We start from the raw sequence: 19371 nt of genomic DNA, 5'->3' as shown, positions 1-19371 counted from the left end.
TAGAATCTTGTATTCAAGATATCTCATGACTTCTTTAGTCAACAGATCTATTTTATATTGATAGTATAAATTGGTAACCTTGGTCTTATGTCTTATCTTAAGGGTCACATGTCCCATTTTACAAATAATAAAATCCTTTGCTTGTACACAAGAAATTTCTTCTCCAACCCTGTATGTCTAACTAGACTCTGGAAGTGAAATGTTAGTGTGATAATGGAATAGAGTGGTACATTTATATCTTTGTGATGAATCCTTGCTCATTTTGTTTTACTTTAATATTTCTTTTTTTCCTTCTTTTTTATCATCTACATTAATCAGATGCCACTAATAAGCCTGTGCAACACTGTCATCCAATTGTTCATCTTACTAATAGCAGGATTTCATATGATATTAACATCTGTATAAAAATAACACCAAGTTTTATTGGTCAATCTGCACTTCAGAAAAAACCATGATTATAAATTATAAGTTGAATACATTGTTGGAATACTGCCAATAGAGATTAGAGACCACATACTTTGTATAATCACTGATTTCTGAAGATGACTTCCTACAAGAAAAATTCAAGACACGAGGCCTTTTTGTCCTCTTGTGTGTCGTCGAGCAGATTTGTGAGCCCATTAAATGCTATAGAAAGATCTATCGGTCAATCAATGTGTTTGTGTATTTTCATTTCATGTTTTCCTTTGTGAAGAATCATTCATTGATTAGCTACCACAATATATCAAACATACCATAAAAGGTATCATAATGTTGTTGTAACAGAATAAATTGTACTTTTTGTCTTTTTTATTTCCATGTAACTTACATAAAGAATGCTACTTAATCAAACAGTGGTTATTACTTTCTGTTTCAATGTATAATGTATGCATGACTGTAAATTACAGCAAACAGCCGGTGTACTACAGAAGGTAACCTGACACTACTGCTTTGTCTATACCAGGAGTATAATGTAGATTAGACATGCTTTCAGTGTCTTTATGTGTAATATCAAATGTCATTATGTTTTTGTCTGCTCCACCAACAATCTCCAAGCTTCTATCCCTAGGGCTGGGAAATTCAAATAGATTAATTACTCAATTTTCATTGACTGATCCTGGATTATGTGATAGAAATTAGCGATTGTAAATTTGATTTTACTTGGCTAGAATCAGATAGTAGGAAATATTTCAGACCAAGCCTATTACATTTCTGTGAATTTATAAGTCAGTTTTCAATGGCAAAAGCTGGATTGTGGAAATATTTCAGACCAAGCCAATGACATTTCTGTGAATTTATAAGTCAGTTTTCAATGGCAAAAGCTGGATTGTGGAAATATTTCAGACCAAGCCTAGGACATTTCTGTGAATTTATAAGTCAGTTTTCAATGGCAAAAGCAGGATTGTGGAAATATTTCAGACCAAGCCAATGACATTTCTGTGAATTTATAATTCAATGGCAAAAGCTGGATTGTGGAAATATTTCAGACCAAGCCAAATTCAATGGCAAAAGCTGGATTGTGGAAATATTTCAGACCAAGCCAAATTCAATGGCAAAAGCTGGATTGTGGAAATATTTCAGACCAAGCCTATGACATTTCTGTGAATTTATAAGTCAGTTTTCAATGGCAAAAGCAGGATTGTGGAAATATTTCAGACCAAGCCAATGACATTTCTGTGAATCTTTAACTCGTGGCTTGTGGCTTAATCCACCAAACCCCTCCTGAACTTTTATAGAAGTAGTTGGTGGAGCAGGACTTACATGAAATTATCATTACAGTTTGTTTTTACTGATCTACATTTTTGTTGTATTGTCTGTGTTTGTATGTTGTAACTGATATATACTATATAACTAGAGCTTTCCTGCTGTGTCTGATAGTGTGTATGTATATGTTTCTAGATGTTTCACACTGGGCTACCAGAGTATGCAAGGACCTTGTTAGTGTGTAGCTGCGTTACAGCCTTTGTCTATTTGAGTTTCTATAGATTGATGTTTGACTTATTCCTTTATTTCTCTTCTCATTCTCTGTCTGGTACAAGGGTTCTGACACCTGATCTTTCTCCTCTCTGTCTTAGATTCTGTGATAGTTATGGCATGGTATAACATCCATCAAGCTATACAGATGTTACAAGGAATATAATGGGTCGTTATTGTTATGGCTGAATTTTAAGGTTTTAGAGAAGTGGATGGGATTTTCCTATCTAATATTGCACATTTTGAAAATTTCAAAGAGATTTTCAACAAATTGTGGGTAAAAATTTCAAAATCTTGCCCCAGAATGATTCCTGATTTTTCTCTTTCCAGTTCTAAAATATACATGTAGTAGCTTTTGTGGGAGATTCTGACAAAAATGGTGGGATTTTTTATTTAATGCCCAAGCAATTTTATGAGAAAGTAAAGGTTGCCTGCATTTGTGTTGTCTCATCCAGTCATATATCTCATCCAGTCATATCACATCTCATTCAAATAAATGCTATCATTCTTTAGCAATTTCATTTGTTCAGAAATTCCATTAAAGCTGATACCAAGGCTAAGTGTGAAATGACCTTGGATAAGTGTCATGATTCTAAAGTCAAGGTCACCAAATTCAAATTAATTGAAAATCATCAATTCATTTGTGGGAAGGAGGTATTTCTATCTTCATTTTCTTGACTTTTATTTTTCTTTTCTATTATTAGAGATAAAATTTCAACAGTAATCCTTTTTTAGTTGAAAATCCAAATAAAAGTATGGAAGGTTATGAATAGGGATTCTTCTAGGAGTTTTAATTCAAAAGCTGGTTCTTTTTTTTGTTGGTAAACCTTGAATATCTTATTGCATGACAATGAAAGCCACCAGTTTCATTTCAGGTATAGAAAATGATGGTTTTGGAGGACCAGCTTATATCTAACCACATACCTATATACTTTAGATAATATTCTTGTAACAAAACCTACAAGATAATTATTGGTTAAGTTACATCGATTTATCTGATTAAAAAATGTTGCTTTGTCTGATTGACGGAGGTAACATCAGACAACAACAAAAAAATACGGCTTCTAACATGCTTTTGTATTGATATCTTTTCATGTTCCAATAGGGATGTGTATCTCTGCTTTTATAATGATATAAAAATCGGGAACAGCAGAATGGTGTTGATCTTATAGACATCTTTCAAACTCATCCAAGCTTTTGTGTAACCCAGACTCGGCTATCTGAAATTTTATCGTAACTAATCAAAACATTTGGTTCCAGCAGTAACAAATTCAGGTACATAGAATCCCTCAAATCTGCAGTGATGTTCAAATTAGAGAATTTTCAGATTTAGTTGCTAGTAACAGCTTATTTCAGTTGTAGTTTGTTGAAATTCTATCTTGTCTTGTAATTTATTACGGCTGTATTCCTAAAATCAGATAGATACATTGTAATGAGAAATCAGATCTCTATAATTATAGGCTTTTCTCATACTATCTATTCTGCACTGGGACCTCATTCTGGTATTCCATAGAAGTTGATAAAAATGAATAATTCCTGATAATTTGATTTTATTTAAATATCCAGGATTTAAAGCTACATTGAAATATCTAGCTAGATCATACATTAACGTAACTCTCCTTAATGAGATCAATGTCTGATGTTTGATATAGATGATCATTCCTTGTGTCAGTATTTTCATCTTCATGGTATCATATGTTATCTACACTTACATTCTGTATAACATCAAACTTCACCTGTATCAACATTAATAGTTATAGTAAATGATAAGTTGGAATCTCTTTTTTAAAAACCCTTTTTTCTATAATTACAGGAGTAACTATCCCACTCCCAAGACAACTCAGGTGGCCACACGATCTCCATCAGTCTGGGTGAAGGGTGACCGGTCAACAGGCTCTCCATCACCAAGCAAAGGCTTACAAAAAGTCAGCAACTTGGGTATATTTAAGCGAACGTCTGTAGCAGCCTCCTCTGATCACAGTAGTGAGGGCAGTAACAGCAATAGGAACTCGCTTGAAGCTGCCTCCGTCATTGAGTTGAATGAGCAGGCATGTACCCTCATGTTTTATTTAGTTGTGCTGTTTTATTTCATTGGCCTGTCCTAGTCAGGTGATGTCACAGAGCAGTTTTCAATATATTTGTAGAAGTTATGCCATTGGCATGAGATTGTATATTTTTGAACATGGAACACTACAGTTTGTGTGTATAGATATCTAAAGGTAACAGGAACACTCTATAGTCTGTGTATATAGATATCTGAAAGTTACAGGAACACTCTATAGTCTGTGTGTATAGATATCTAAAGGTTACAGGAACACTCTATAGTCTGTGTGTATAGATATCTGAAAGTTACAGGAACACTCTAGTCTGTGTGTATAGATTTCTGAAGGTTACAGGAACACTCAACAGTCTGTGTATATAGATATCTGAAGGTTACAGGAACACTCTATAGTCTGTGTATATAGATATCTGAAAGTTACAGGAACACTCTATAGTCTGTGTGTATAGATATCTAAAGGTTACAGGAACACTCTATAGTCTGTGTGTATAGATATCTGAAAGTTACAGGAACACTCTAGTCTGTGTGTATAGATTTCTGAAGGTTACAGGAACACTCAACAGTCTGTGTATATAGATATCTGAAGGTTACAGGAACACTCTATAGTCTGTGTGTATAGATATCTAAAGGTTACAGGAACACTCAACAGTCTGTGTATATAGATATCTCAAGGTTACAGGAACACTCTATAGTCTGTGTGTATAGATATCTAAAGGTTACAGGAACACTCAACAGTCTGTGTATATAGATATCTGAAGGTTACAGGAACACTCTATAGTCTGTGTGTATAGATATCAGAAGGTTACAGGAACACTCTATAGTCTGTGTGTATAGATATCAGAAGGTTACAGGAAGACTCTACAGTCTGTGTGTATAGATATCTGAAGGTTACAGGGACACTCTATAGTCTGTGTGTATAGATATCAGAAGGTTACAGGAACACTCTATAGTCTGTGTGTATAGATATCAGAAGGTTACAGGAACACTCTATAGTCTGTGTGTATAGATATCAGAAGGTTACAGGAACACTCTATAGTCTGTGTGTATAGATTTCTGAAGGTTACAGGAACACTCTACAGTCTGTGTATATAGATATCTGAAGGTTACAGGAACACTCTATAGTCTGTGTGTATAGAAATCTGAAGGTTTCAGGAACACTCAATAGTCTGTGTGTATAGATTTCTGAAGGTTACAGGAACACCTACAGTCTGTGTGTATAGATATCTGAAGTTTACAGGAACACTCTACAGTCTGTGTATATAGATATCTGAAGGTTACAGGAACACTCTATAGTCTGTGTGTATAGAAATCTGAAGGTTTCAGGAACACTCAATAGTCTGTGTGTATAGATTTCTGAAGGTTACAGGAACACTCTACAGTCTGTGTATATAGATATCTGAAGGTTACAGGAACACTCTATAGTCTGTTTATATAGATATCTGAAGGTTACAGGAACACTCTATGCTATAGTCTTTTTTATCTGAAGGTCTATGAAAATGTATGTTTGTAGACTTTTGAAGTTGGTGGAAAACTTAAAACTAATAGAATGGTCTTTTTAATGTTCTTATGAAAAGTGTTTTTTCTTTTTTCTTTTATGGAATCTGATGATGTAGTAAGTTTAAATCATGAAAACGTGCCAATGTTTCAGGTGAGATTTCAAAGGCCAGTTCTGTTTATTTTCATATTTGTTTATTTTTATATTTTTTTTTTCTTATTTCATTTGCATTTGATCCCATATTTAATTAGTCATGAGATGCTTAATCCAAATTCTCTCTGTGTAGAAAGCTGGTAAATTCAGTAGAGACCCATAAACATTTTCTGTCACAAGTAAAAAAAAAAATGTGTATGACATTTTTTGGATTTAGATACTGAATGTTCTCATTAGTTAAGTATGATTTGTTATTTGAACAGTTAGAGAATTTCTAAATCTTGTCGGTTTTGTAGGAACTGGCGTTTATTTCAATGGGGAATCACCGACGAAGTAGATTGTTTAGTCGTGTTGAGGAGGTGGGGTCAGAGTTTTTCATTTTATTGGAGGCTTTATGTGTCCAGAATATTTAACCAGAATAATACCTCATACTCCAGTGTTAATACTGTAATCATAGGATTACCAAAGTCAAGGTATCATTGTAATTACCTCTGGTTTGAACTTATCAGTACCTTCAGAAGGAAGCATGCCTAGAGATGGTAGAGTTCAGAATAACAATGATGCAAGTTTTTAGTAAAGATTTTAAGAAAACAGTGGAGTATAAGGTGTTATACTGATTAGGTTGGAGCTCCGGCTTGTAATCAATGAATTCATGTATCTAGATTAGGGTGGATTGATATATGGTAATGCTTGGTGATGTTTGTAAATAATCCAATTATAACAATAAAGGATGTTTTAAAGAATAATGTAGATTAACTCCCAGTAGACAAAGAGTAAGGATAGCGTTGTTCTGTGAAAACAATGGTCATAAATTGTATTTATTTGGGACAACATGTATCATACAGGATAATATAGATTACTGGGAAAATTAGGATGATTACATAAAAGTGACATAAATTGATGGTGAAAAGGAAATTTTGACTTATCATGAACACTTTTAATTAATTAGGGGTGATCATTTTCATCACAGAGAGTTTCAGTAGTACTAAACACTGTTTATACACTCGCATTTACCAGCTAATATTAACCGAGTATGTTTGCAAGCTAACTTTTCTGTGCTTGCATTCATGTAATCACACAGAAAATATGGATTTCTCATTCTGCTAGACTTTTCAGCATCAAGCTTTAGCAATATTTGTAATGGTATGAACAAATTTGATTTGATCTCAGTTTCAATCACTGTATTATTTAATTTTAGTTTTTGACCTTTTGTTTACTCTGAAATAAATCCTTAGTTGTGTTGAGAAGATTACTGAGAGTATTTTAGCATGTTTGATAGACGTAGAAGAGACTATGGTTTAAATTCTAATATATGTTTGATTTCGATTGACTAATTGTGCTATTTGGATATTTCTGTTTTTAGCTTACTTGATTTTTTTGCAGTTTTGCTAACATTTATTTCCTGTTTTAGCTGCTATACTGCCAATACCTTCTTTCACATTTCTGAGAAAAAAATAATTATGACTTGATAAGCTAATCAGAATCTGGATAATCTTAAAAAAAATAGAATTGTGGAAAGGATTGATTTGGAAACAAGAATAATTCAGTAACATGTTAAGCAGTGTATTTAATGGTTCATCATTAATCTCGGTGTGATCCATCTTAACCAATCATACAGAGAGAATGTAAGTTAATAAACCTGATTCTGAGGATGACAGGTATTGAATGATTCTAGATAATCCATCACATTATAACATAGAAGTAAGTGAGGATATGAAAGGAGATAGGTCAGTAAATGAAGTAGGATGACATGTTTTATTTGACGTGGATCAGTGTTCATTGTTGTACTAGATAACACCAAAGCGACCTCTACGCCCAGAAAACTCAGAGAGGAGACAGAGTCATACCTACTCCAATCAATTCAAAACGGAATCGTTTACAACACTGAATATTAGCACCAGCAGTTTGGCCTCCAATAACACAGGTAATACATCTCTTGTCAGTGTCTGGTGGTTATTGGTAGACTGATAAATCAATATTTCTCTATAATAGTTAAAGTATATTTGAGTAATGCAAAATGTCTATATTCTCTAAGAAATTCCTAATTATTAATACAACAGTATATTGATGAGAGTTTTCCCCCTTTGTTTCAATCACCAGACACCAACAGCAGCAGTGACCAGGAATTGGCCGATGTTTCAGCAGAGCCACCTCAGTTACCAGAGAAACACAGCACATGTTCCGATTACTCCAACCTCACCAATGACATTCCAGACTTCCCCGTCCCTCGCAACTCCACCGCAAGTGCAACAGGAAATCGAAAATCCAAGGTTGTTGGCTTTTTCCGCAAATTTCACAGGGCATCCACAACCAATTTTGAGGAAGATTGAAAATAGATTATTCAGTAATTTATGATAGAACAAGTATGTATAGATAGAGGACTAATATAGTGTAGAATACAGCCGAGGTAGGTACCATCTATACCAGAGAGACAACATTGATGTTTCATTTACAACTGACAGCAGATAAGATGCCATGTTGAATATTAAATTATAAATTAATAGTTGTTTAAAGCAACAATGATATACCTACAGATATGATACAGGAGTACACTGGTCTCTTGTGTAGATATTAACCTCTGTTGTTTAATCTGTTGTATGTTCCAGAGAACAGGTATGGTACTCACAAATGAGCCTAAGTAGGGGTTCACCAGTTGTTCTGTTGTTATGTGAAGTGCAAAGTTTATTTAGTTTTGTTATTGTGTCATATATATATATATATATATCATCTTTTCTGCACAATGTCCTTTATTTTTGGTTTCTGTTTTTGTTTTTTCTTTGTTGAGAAGAAACATAATCCTGGGAGGTATGAAAACCTGCCAATACACAATGTCACCAGACACCGTCTTTCCTATGTATAAATTGGGATTTTCTGTTGATTGAATGATTAGTATTTCAGGTTGAAGTATTTCTTTTTGAGTTTTGAGTTTAAAGTGACTGTCTCCATTGAAATATTTCATTCTTAATTAAGTCAGATATACTGGCAGCTGAGGGACCATCTCTATTAAATATTGATGTTTGGGTGAGATATACTGGCAGATTAGGGACCATCTCTATTGAAATATTAATGTTTGTGTTAGATATACTGGCAGATTAGGGACCATCTCTATGAAATATTGATGTTTGGGTTAGATATACTGGCAGATTAGGGACCATCTCTATTAAATATTGATGTTTGGGTGAGATATACTGGCAGATTAGGGACCATCTCTATTGAAATATTAATGTTTGTGTTAGATATACTGGCAGATTAGGGACCATCTCTATGAAATATTGATGTTTGGGTTAGATATACTGGCAGATTAGGGACCATCTCTATTAAATATTGATGTTTGGGTGAGATATACTGGCAGATTAGGGACCATCTCTATTGAAATATTGATGTTTGGGTTAGATATACTGGCAGATTAGGGACCATCACTATTGAAATATTAATGTTTGTGTTAGATATACTGGCAGATTAGGGACCATCTCTATTAAATATTGATGTTTGTGTGAGATATACTGGCAGATTAGGGACCATCTCTATTAAATATTGATGTTTGTGTGAGATAAACTGGCAGATTAGGGACCATCTCTATTGAAATATTGATGTTTGTGTTAGATATACTGGCAGATTAGGGACCATCTCTATTGAAATATTGATGTTTGGGTTAGATATACTGGCAGATTAGGGACCATCTCTATTAAAATATTAATGTTTGTGTTAGATATACTGGCAGATTAGGGACCATCTCTATTAAATATTGATGTTTGGGTGAGATAAACTGGCAGATTAGGGACCATCTCTATTGAAATATTGATGTTTGGGTTAGGTATACTGGCAGATTAGGGCCCATCTCTATTAAAATATTAATGTTTGTGTTAGATATACTGGCAGATTAGGGACCATCTCTATTGAAATATTGATGTTTGGGTTAGATATACTGACAGATTAGGGACCATCTCTATTAAAATATTGATGTTTGTGTTAGATATACTGGCAGATTAGGGACCATCTCTATTGAAATATTGATGTTTGGGTGAGATATACTGACATATTAGGGACCATCACTATTAAAATTTCTGGTTTTCAATCAGGATAGACATTTAGATATATTAATTGTAAGACTGCTTTTTCCTCACAGAACGATACCAATCACTTCTATGAGAGTGTAAGTACAAGGAAACCTGCCAGCCTTAATCAGTCGAATATTTGATGAAGCTTAATGTCTGTCAATTTTTCTACTAACTTTGATAGATTTACTACTGTTAACAAAGAATGGTATTTTTTTTAGTTTTGCCAAGAATGGATTGTATTGAGTCATGTGTGATCACATATATATACATATACAATACCGGTAATTGTTTCATTTGCATCACTGAATTGTAGTCATTTTAGTCATACACCAACATCACTAGGTCAAGGTTATGCATGTTATAACAAGGTCAAGGTCATGTATGTTATACCAACATATCAGAAATAAAATTTTATATATTATATCTAAATACCAAGGTTAAGGTCATGTATGTTACATCTGCATATGATGCAAGTATTTAAAAACAAGGAAGTGCAAATTAAGGTATTTTTAAACCATCTTTAGAGTTATAGTCATGTACATTGTGGTAGAAAGTTAAACATGAACCATCATAGTTGAGACCTTGTTTGAAAAACATCAGTGCTCTACTGTTTTACAGAAATGTCCATTGATAGTGATGTATTTATGCATGTTTCCACCTGAATAAGACATATAAGGAACCTTTCCATTAGAGTACAAGCTGAAGTGTAGCAAAAACATTTTTCTTGGTTTCATTGGTGACTAGATGTTGCTGTTGAAAGTTTAATGATGTTTGTGTCCATGGACTTATGATGTTGGTGTTCAGTGACTTATGATGTTGGTGTTCAGTGACTTATGATGTTGGTGTTCAATGACTTATGATGTTGGTGCTCAATGACTTATGATGTTGGTGTTCAATGACTAATGATGTTGGTGTTCAGTGACTTATGATGTTGGTGTTCAGTGACTTATGATGTTGGTGTTCAATGACTTATGATGTTGGTGCTCAATGACTTATGATGTTGGTGTTCAATGACTTATGATGTTGGTGTTCATTGACTTATGATGTTGGTGTTCAGTGACTTATGATGTTGGTGTTCAGTGACTTATGATGTTGGTGTTCAATGACTTATGATGTTGGTGCTCAATGACTTATGATGTTGGTGTTCAATGACTTATGATGTTGGTGTTCAATGACTTATGATGTTGGTGTTCATTGACTTATGATGTTGGTGTTCAATGACTTATGATGTTGGTGTTCAATGACTTATGATGTTGGTGTTGTTGGTGTTCAATGACTTATGATGTTGGTGTTCAGTGACTTATGATGTTGGTGTTCAATGACTTATGATGCTGGTGTTCAATGACTTATGATGTTGGTGTTCAATGACTTATGATGTTGGTGTTCAATGACTTATGATGTTGGTGTTCAATGACTTATAATGTTGGTGTTCGTGGACTTATGATGTTGGTGTTCAATGACTTATGATGTTGGTGTTCAATGACTTATGATGCTGGTGTTCAATGACTTATGATGTTGGTGTTCAATGACTTATGATGTTGGTGTTCAATGACTTATAATGTTGGTGTTCGTGGACTTATGATGTTGGTGTTCAATGACTTATGATGTTGGTGTTCAATGACTTATGATGTTGGTGTTCAATGACTTATGATGTTTGTCTTTGACTGTTATTGACATTTTCCTGGATGTGATGTACTTTTTTTCTACCAGATTGACAGTTCTAAGTTTCTCTAATACACTGCATGTTTATTTAGTTGACTTTATCAAATCATTCTGTCCTTCTTTGTCTACTAAAAGAGTATGATAATGAGGTAAATCTGTTATATTGTCATAGCGAGATAGGTGATTGTGATATGTTCTAACACAGGTTGTTTTCATAAATACAGATACAGATAACTTATAGAGAACAATTTTCTTATACCAAAATTTACAACAATATGGATATTTGTATGAATTACATGGAAATCAAACACAAAAAACACTATAGATATGTTCCAGCAGTGTTGATACAGTGCTACTGAGATGGTCCTCAATACCTCATGAAGTTAGGGTGTATTCTGTTTTTGATGTTGTACTTTGATCATATCCTACATGTGAAGTTGTTCACCTTTTTAGTTTGTTCAACATCAGTTTTAATCAGATCTGGAAAAATGCACATTCTAATCAGAAATAAGCACCAAGGTTGATTTGTTAAACACTAATTCTTGAGGAGTAAATGTCTTTATATTTAATTAGCTGATATTTAATCAGCTGGTATTTAAGCCAGGTTTTCATCTGTATGAACTAACCAGCATGATAACGTATATATCCTGATGTTGTTTAGTGTTTGTCGTTCTCAATAGCCTGTCTATACTTTACCTCTGTAACTAATTACAAGTTAAAAACATTCTGTAAATCAACTTATTTCATATAATTACAAAACAACAGTTGATAATGGTTCTGAATATATGTGTGGATTACATGTATCCTTGTAAATATCTTATGATTAGATTTGTTACGTCACATCTTTCCTTGCACTACAACATTAAAATGTTGCTATTGTGCCAGCATTTGTCGATCAAAAGTTTTGCACTATAATTTCATGGAAAATATTTTGTGAGTGAATTGTTAAGAAAAATGACAAAAACGATATGCTGAAATTTAAGGGCTATTAGCTAGCACAATCAAACAACCCTTGTATTGAAATTTTACTGAGGGAGTTAAGTAGTATAAAAGCAGCATTATACTGCTGTTTTCTTGTGTGCCAGTACTCAACTTGTGTTATAAACCTAAATTCCAAGGTCACTACTTCTACTTGCTCTGAAAATGAATGCCTCTCTGCTCACACAGAAGTTTGATTTAAATCTACCTGGATTTTAGCCTGTGACATGTCAATATATGATACAGACAGAAATATTGACCCAGCAGATACAACCATCTTACTGTAATGTTGACCCAGCAGATACAACCATCTAGCTGTAATGTTGACCCTGCACACAAGCTGCTGACAGTATGTTGACCCAGCAGATACAACCATCTGACTGTAATGTTGACCCTGCACACGAGCTGTTGACAGTATGTTGACCCAGCAGATACAACCATCTAACTGTAATGTTGACTCTGGACACAAGCTGTTGACAGTATGTTGACCCAGCAGATACAACCATCTGACTGTAATGTTGACCCAGCAGATACAACCATCTGACTGTAATGTTGACCCAGCAGATACAACCATCTGACTGTAATGTTGACCCAGCAGATACAACCATCTTACTGTAATATTGACCCAGCAGATTCAACCATCTGACTGTAATGTTGACCCAGCAGATACAACCATCTGTCTGTAATGTTGACCCATCAGATACAACCATCTAACTGTAATGTTGACCCTGCAAACGAGCTGTTTACAGTATGTTGACCCAGCAGATACAACCATCTGACTGTAATGTTGACCCAGCAGATACAACCACCTGACTGTAATGTTAACCCTGCACACGAGCTGTTGACAGTATGTTGACCCAGAAGATACAACCATCTGACCGTAATGTTGACCCAGCAGATACAACCATCTAACTGTAATGTTGACCCTGCACACGAGCTGTTTACAGTATGTTGACCCAGCAGATACAACCATCTGACTGTAATGTTGACCCAGCAGATACATCCACCTGACTGTAATGTTAACCCTGCACACAAGCTGTTGACAGTATGTTGACAACAGACATGAACTGTTTACAGTAGCGTTGACATTTCATACATGAGCTGTTGACAGTAATGTTGACCCAGCAGACAGCAGCTGTTTACTGTAATGTTGACCCTGAAGACATGCGTTGTTAACAGTATTGTTGACTCATCGTGCATGTGTTGATAGTAGTGTTGACATTTCATACATGAGCTGTTGACTGTTATGTTGATCCAGCAGACATTAGCTGTCAACAGTAGTGTTGACCAGCAGACATGGGCCATTGACATTAGTGTTAACCAGCAGACATGGTCCATTGACAGCATTGAGAGGTTGGCTCTAATTTTGACAATCCATTGGTTCAGATTTCTTAGACATTCTACTTTCCACTTGCAGCCTCTGCCCTCTCTACCTAAGGACAAGGACATGGCACCCCCGCCTGTGCCCAAAAAACACACCACGCCAAAGATTAACAACAACCTCTCTGTCGACTGATGCTTACTCCCTTTGAATGAACTCTTCTCACATTCTGTATGAATTCTTCATTCTACTTGCTGTGTGCTCAGCATGTACAGTGGAGATAATTGTTGAGAACCTGCTGTTTTCCAGAAAGAATTTCTCGGACTCTGCATGAAGACTAGCTCTGAATCTGTGATAGCTGAAACTGTTCCAATCCTAAAGAAACTACTTGGGTCTTTTGTGTCTTGCTTGGATCTCAGCAGTGACCAATTCCTTTTCCTGTAGGGTTTGATAAACCTTACTAATGTATGATTATGAAGATTTTTTTCTGTTTTTTGTTTTTTTTTATTATTTGTGCCTGTATAAAAACTGTTTTGGACTTTGCAGTGAAGTTAAGCAGTTAACGGTTACAAGCTCAGACTTTGAGAATTGATGTAAATTTGAAATTTAACAATGGTGTATGTTTGAAGTGGTCACATAAAACTGTTTAGTATAATATGTCAACATACAGTGTTGTCTAAGCACCTAGATAGTTTAAAGGAATTTTGCAGACACAGATGCCTCAATAACTTATTTAAAGTTTGATTTTAAAGTTTGTATTAATGTGTTTTTGAAACTCTTTATATAAAACACTTTTTGATACTTAGCATCAGTGTGTTTTAGATCTGAACATCAGTCATTGTTGTACCACTCCATGTATAGTTAGTTATGGCAGTCAGGAGTCTCTGTCTTCAGTCATACCTATCTTTTATTAATAAATAAAATGCTTAGAATGTTGATTTTTGTGTGTACCTGTACCGTGTCATATCTTTTGTGTATTTCTGTGTCCTAGTATATAACTATCTTACATTCCCTGTGTATATTGAATTTGTTATATAGATATATCTTGATAGGTTTATAACATTGTATCAACATTTTAACGTTTTTTAATGCTATATGTAGGTATAATTCTGTCAACTTTGATCAGAAATGTTTGATTTAATGATTTGAGCTTTGTAATTTGCCACAGAGAGAAATTCTAGAGAGATTTAGAGGTAAGTGTTAACAGTGTATTGTGATAACCATTGTAACATGTTATGTGCAGTAAGAAATTATTCCTTGCTGATACACCAGTTAACTTTGATACTCTCAGTAATCATTTCAGCTATCAAGTTCTTGTAGTGTGAAACTCTGGTAGATTGGAATGGCTTTTGTGTTACTTATTGATTCTGGTGTTGATGTCATTAGTTATTGATTGTTATTGATAATTAGTGTTTTAGTTAAGTCAACATTGAGTACTTTCAGCTGTAACTATCAAGAATAATTCATAACCATATATTATATCATAACTACCTTCCAATTTCATAGAATTTGTGTCAAAATGTCTTAATAAAAGTAGACAATTGTTTAATCATAATTTTTTTTTTTCGGTCTTGTTCTTCATGCCATGATTATGTTGAATAAGTTAATGTGACAGAGCGTCATATGTACAGAAAATATACTTATATACGGTAAATTTCCATACACAATATAAATGTGTCATATGTACAGAAAATATACTAATATACGGTAAATTTCCATACACAATATAAATGTGTCATATGTACAGAAAATATACTAATATACGGTAAATTTCCATACACAATATAAATGTTGCATATTTATGAACTGATGTGTATTTCTTGTATAAAACTTATTAGCAATGTGTAGTGAATGCTCACAACATTAACATCTTTGTGCTTTGAAGTGTTGATAAAATGATCAAATCTACTATATAATTGAATGTTTTACCAACCTTAATGGATAGATTCAGAGAATTCCTTATTCTTTAAAAAATAAACCGTCAAAGAATGTTTTATCAATGTACATACTGAATTTTTTGCTAAATATGTCAGAGAGTATTTGAAATTGTTGGTAAAGTTTTACTGTTTATTTATAAATATCTAACACTGAAATAAGATCTAATACTGTGCAGTCATCTTGAAAGTGGAAAACCTAGCAACCAAAAAGAATTTCATTGTAAACTTTCCAGACTAGGAATCCAAACCCAAAATATATGTTTGGAGGACACTCCTTATTAGGGATTATATTTCTGTGTAGCGCTGGTTGCTAGGGACAAGATTTTTGTGGTATGACTTTTGCTAGGGACAAGATTACAGCGAGTTACTTTCTGTGAGGTAAAAGGTTTCTCTGTGGCACTTACTGCTAAGAACTAGATTTCTATGTGGTATTATCATTGGGCCATATGTGTCTATATGGCACTTATTGCTGGCAACTAGACTTCTGTGTCATATTGTTGTATAGCCAGATATTTCTGTATAGCAATTGTTGCTGGGGCTTGATATCCAAATTGTATTGTCACTTGGCCCATTGTTTCTATATGGCACTTGTTGCTAGGGACTTGATCTTTGTGTAACTGTTGCTAGGGACAATGTGATAATACATTTAAGTGATAAGGTTTCTGTGACACTTGTTACTAGAGAAAAGATTTCTGTGTGGTGATTGTTACAAAGGACTATATTTTTGTGTGGTACTTGTCGCTAGGTACTATATTTCTGTGTGGTACTTGTTGCTAGGGACTATATTTTTGTGTGGTACTTGTCGCTAGGGACTATATTTCTGATAGTACTTGTTGCTAGTGACTAGATTTCTTTTTGATACTTGTTGCTAGGGACTCAATTTGTTGCTACCTTGTTTTCTTTTAGTTTCTGTTTAAACAAATTAGAGAGCAGTCAAAATGGATAAATGTGTTTCATGTCCTCTAGTCAGACTATAAAGTGCGTTATGAACAATATGAACAATATATTTAAGACATTGTGTAAATATTCACAGATCATAGACAGCAGTTTTAGATCATCTGGCAATGTGTGTTTAACAAGAAAATTATGTAAATAATAATGACATTGATTAAAACTACAGCTGTAGAGAGTGTATAATGTCCTCATTTAGTATGACAGCATTTCTGTGTGGCCTTTATAATGTCAGGCTTTCTGTCATGGAGATATAATGATCAATCTTTTTTAATTAAAATCTCAAATATGGTATTTACGGTATTGTAGCTGGTTTTACTATGGCATCAAAGTAGGATTATAGTTCCTGGTGAAGCCTACAAGAATAACAACACCCTAACTGTTCTGTCCGGGTGACATGTCAGGCCAATAGAGGACTGGTGTGCCAGATCTGACAGATGCATTAACTAGTCAATTTCTTAACCATTTGTTAGAGTCCCTCTTGTAGAAAAGCTTAATCGCTAATTTTTGTGTGATTCTCCAAAGTGCTTTAGTCAGAGGTCAAATGACTGGAGCAGTTTCATTAAGAACATGTTCTGAAATTGATCAATTGTTTTTTTGTAAAATTGTGCCAATATTACGACAGGTAAAATTTCATGTCAGCAGTGAAGAAGTGTATTGATTGTCAATGGGTACTCCCTAGCACAATTTTGTAGTGAAAATAGCTTTGATTTTTAATGATAAAAACTAGATTTTATCGCCAGCGTTTCATGAAATATTGTGATAGTAATGACATGTTTGATGTACATTATGCCTGTTCGCAGTGTCGGTATCTCTTCAGGTGCTTGTTTTATAATCAACTCTACAAGATTTTTCATTGATATCTCTGTCGTTATGTACATCATTTCACTTTTGTAGAATCTGTTGAAGCCATCTGTGTGAATTTGCTATGTATATATATACAATTTATCTGCCAGCAGATGTTTATTTTTCACACATTTTATATAATTTTGCTAGCATTCAGCTAGCTGATATAATGATCATGCAAATTTTGCCTAGTGGCATTTTTTATTTTTGTATATATATGTGGAGCTGCCAGCCAGCTGTATTATGGTGAGAGCTTGGCAGCATATATAACAGTAAACATCTACAGCGTACAAATTTTTTGTTTTATTTATAACCTCCAGAAATTGTATGATCCCATGTTGATGTCATCTTGCTCCAAAAATGAACAAGTCATTATTCTTGTAGAAAGCATTCTTCATTCAGATAGTTAATAAGGTTGATAATTGTAATGTGTGTTTCAGTAACAAAGTCTTGTCAAAAGATTCCAAACATCCAGGAATGTGATCATTCTTGTTGTTACAAGGTTTCCTTCTGGATACCATTATTCTGTCTTAAATGTTCTTGATTTTATATACTTGTCAAACCGTGATCTACCACAGTTTTGTCTACTGATCTACCACAGTTTTCATTTGATCTTTTTTTACATTTCGTAGGCTTACTCACCATGACATTATTTCCTGAACGGCAAATTGCTTTTATTGTATTCTGAAGTTACAGCCCCCTGTTTTCATATTATGTTTAATTTTGGTCATATATCTCCCTTCTCTGTTATCAACTGTTTTCTTCAAAATGTTGTAGGCTAAATCAGCATGACATGAAATTGTTCTTTCCTGAACAGCAATTTAATTTGGCTGTATTTGGAAGAGTTATTGCCCTTTGTTAATGTTGTCCAGGATCTCTATCAGTTGTTTGCTACTACTTTACACACATGGTAGGCTTTGAGATTGCAGGTGCTTTCAGGTAAGGAGTTGAAACAGTTGAACCTGTTGAACCTGCAAGGAAAACACCAGGTTCAGATCAGGACCGAGGCTGGATTGCCAATTATTTGGCATGTGCAGTTTGAGGGATACCTGTGCCTGTCCAAAACTAATTTACTGAAAAACATTAGTTTATATAGGGTCAGTGCAATTGCAGAGTTTTGGTAGCATTGTGATATAAAGTATGAATGAAATGGATAATATCTCGATTTCAGTTAATTGATTATGCTGACAGGAAATTCCCAAATTGTGCATTTTTAAATTGACATATACCAGATCCAACACCCAGTACAAGTGTGTTTGCATTCCGGACCACCTAAACTGTTTCAACCTTGTTACAGGAACGCAGCCTTTTTGAACAACATGTTGATTTAAGAATATTTCCGAGTTACTGCCTATATTTGTTTAAGCAATTTGATTCTGTACAAAGATTTCTCTCACTTTTCAATTTATCTCTACATCTCGGTATGTTTTAATTTAGTACCTTATAATTTCAATGTTTGTATTTCAATACAGTAAATCATGATGCATGGTTATTTCTTTGGCAAAGGAGCAGCAAGTATTGTCCTGCCCTGAGATACTGTTGTTTTTTCAATTAAGTTGACTTATACACTGTGATATGAAGTTGTGTTATCCTGAACAGCAGTTTGATTTCATTGTAATGAAAGAGTTGCCAAGTCTTATTACCAATCTAGATCATTCATTGCAGAGAGTTGAGATAGGCTTCTGCCTGAATCACTTTCATTGGCAACATTTTAAGATCATCTGACCGAAGGGTCTCATTGAGCTGAAACTTACCTGAAATGATCGTGACATGATCCTGACCAAAGTTTTTTTAATTTTGGGTTGGTCTGAAATCCAACATGACCGCCATCTTGAAAACACATTTTCTACCTCTTCTCAAGTTCAAAATTTGAAATCTTGTATTTTATGTCAGATGACCATTAAGGCCCATGGGCCTCTTGTTTCAGTTATGTGCTGGACATACAGCAGGAATATATT

The 19371-nt window shown here is 34.3% G+C and overlaps 1 protein-coding gene across 1 annotated transcript in view; it reads left to right on the top strand.

Moving 5' to 3' along the window:
- LOC132556538 (dedicator of cytokinesis protein 1-like) overlaps positions 1 to 17707 on the top strand; it is a 90235-nt gene extending 72528 nt beyond the window's left edge. Inside the window, exons 49-53 of the mRNA XM_060220951.1 lie at positions 3767 to 4001; positions 7452 to 7584; positions 7761 to 7930; positions 9787 to 9813; positions 13776 to 17707. Of these exons, the coding sequence (XP_060076934.1) occupies positions 3767 to 4001; positions 7452 to 7584; positions 7761 to 7930; positions 9787 to 9813; positions 13776 to 13874 (664 nt within the window). The 3' untranslated portion in view covers positions 13875 to 17707. The remainder of the gene's footprint in view (positions 1 to 3766; positions 4002 to 7451; positions 7585 to 7760; positions 7931 to 9786; positions 9814 to 13775) is intronic.
- The last annotated feature ends 1664 nt before the right edge of the window (positions 17708 to 19371 follow it).

The sequence above is a fragment of the Ylistrum balloti genome, unplaced genomic scaffold, assembly GCF_031769215.1.
Source record: "Ylistrum balloti isolate Yb309-2 unplaced genomic scaffold, AGI_CSIRO_Ybal_v1 Utg370574, whole genome shotgun sequence".
Classification (NCBI taxonomy): domain Eukaryota; kingdom Metazoa; phylum Mollusca; class Bivalvia; order Pectinida; family Pectinidae; genus Ylistrum; species Ylistrum balloti.
This window is presented reverse-complemented; position numbering and strand designations above follow the sequence as displayed.